Here is a 1,147-nt window from a genome sequence, read left to right as displayed (position 1 = left end):
TCCCAGAACCATTTACAATAACCATTTAATATTGACATTTTTAAGAATAGTGGGAGTTATCTTTCTTGAAATTATAAATAAAGGAAGTTCCAGCCAACGCAGAGCGCTAGGAATCTTGTCTGTCAAGTTAAATGGGTTTAATAAGAAGAAATTTGGGATTTGATCATCACATTTAGAAGTAAAACTCATTTAGAAATTATAAAGAATAATTAAAAAAGAACTTTTCATTGAAGTAATATCCATGAAAATTATAAATATGTCAAATGAACATAATCATTTCTATCCCTACTTTTAGCTGATCCAAGAAAACACACTAAAATCCTAACCAATATTCTTCATAAATAAAAACTTGCTTATCTTCAAACCATTTCTCAATTATAGTAAAACCAACAGGGGTGTGTATAAAGTGCATGTTTGGTACACAATACTTGAACAAGTCTGGACAGAAATGTGAACTGGCATCCAATCAAAAGATTCTTGCTGTTGAGTTCTGGATACCTAGAAATCAACTGGTAGACTACTCAAGAAAGCTAATGTGTGGGGAGACGTAGACTTTCCAAAGAGAGAACACCAGAGAGGAAGCTTCTTAAGAACTTTTTCGATTTGTGGTGTCTGTCTGTCGAAATCTGTCCTAATTCGTAAAAGCAGATTCTCTTTCTTTTCATGGTCACTTGTAATTGCAGCACGGGTTTTGTTCCAGAAAAGAGTGAGAGTGAACTTGGTCGGTGCCTTTGGTCCACCAGAAAACTGAATGATATGCCATCCATCGACACTGCTCTTTTCACCAAGTGGAATCAATTCATCGGAAAGGTCTGCTGCATCTGCGGACAGAAACAGTAAGAATGAAACTAGACAAGGTAACTAGGAACTCATGCCTTACGGTCAAAAAGGTTTACTGTTTTACTTAAGAAAAAGTAATACATCCAAGCATGTTCAGAAAGATGAAGTTACTTAAAAGTAAGTTTGACTTACTTTTTAAGCTTAGCCGAACAAGCTTATGTCAGTAACCAGCAAACTAGAAAGATATCTCAGTCTATTTATAAAAAAATCATGAATCATTGTCCTTATATTTTGAGTAAGCAAAAAAGATTGAACTAGAACTATTTTAAACAAGAATTTTTTTTATGTATTTATCTTTTTATTGGGG

General features: G+C 33.7%; 1 protein-coding gene across 3 annotated transcripts in view; it reads right to left on the bottom strand.

The window, feature by feature from the left end:
- Positions 1–227: 227 nt before the first annotated feature.
- Positions 228–1,147, bottom strand: part of LOC111402176 (endoplasmic reticulum metallopeptidase 1) — a 12,796-nt gene continuing 11,876 nt past the window's right edge. For all 3 annotated transcript variants that reach the window (XM_023030327.1, XM_023030326.1, XM_023030328.1), the window contains exon 14: positions 228–821. In XM_023030327.1, the coding sequence (XP_022886095.1) occupies positions 499–821 (323 nt within the window). In that variant the 3' untranslated portion in view covers positions 228–498. The remainder of the gene's footprint in view (positions 822–1,147) is intronic.

The sequence above is a fragment of the Olea europaea genome, chromosome 10 (assembly GCF_002742605.1).
Source record: "Olea europaea var. sylvestris chromosome 10, O_europaea_v1, whole genome shotgun sequence".
NCBI classification, from domain to species: Eukaryota; Viridiplantae; Streptophyta; class Magnoliopsida; order Lamiales; family Oleaceae; genus Olea; species Olea europaea.
The sequence above is the reverse complement of the archived record's forward strand: the minus strand, read 5'-3'. Positions and strand labels throughout refer to the sequence as shown.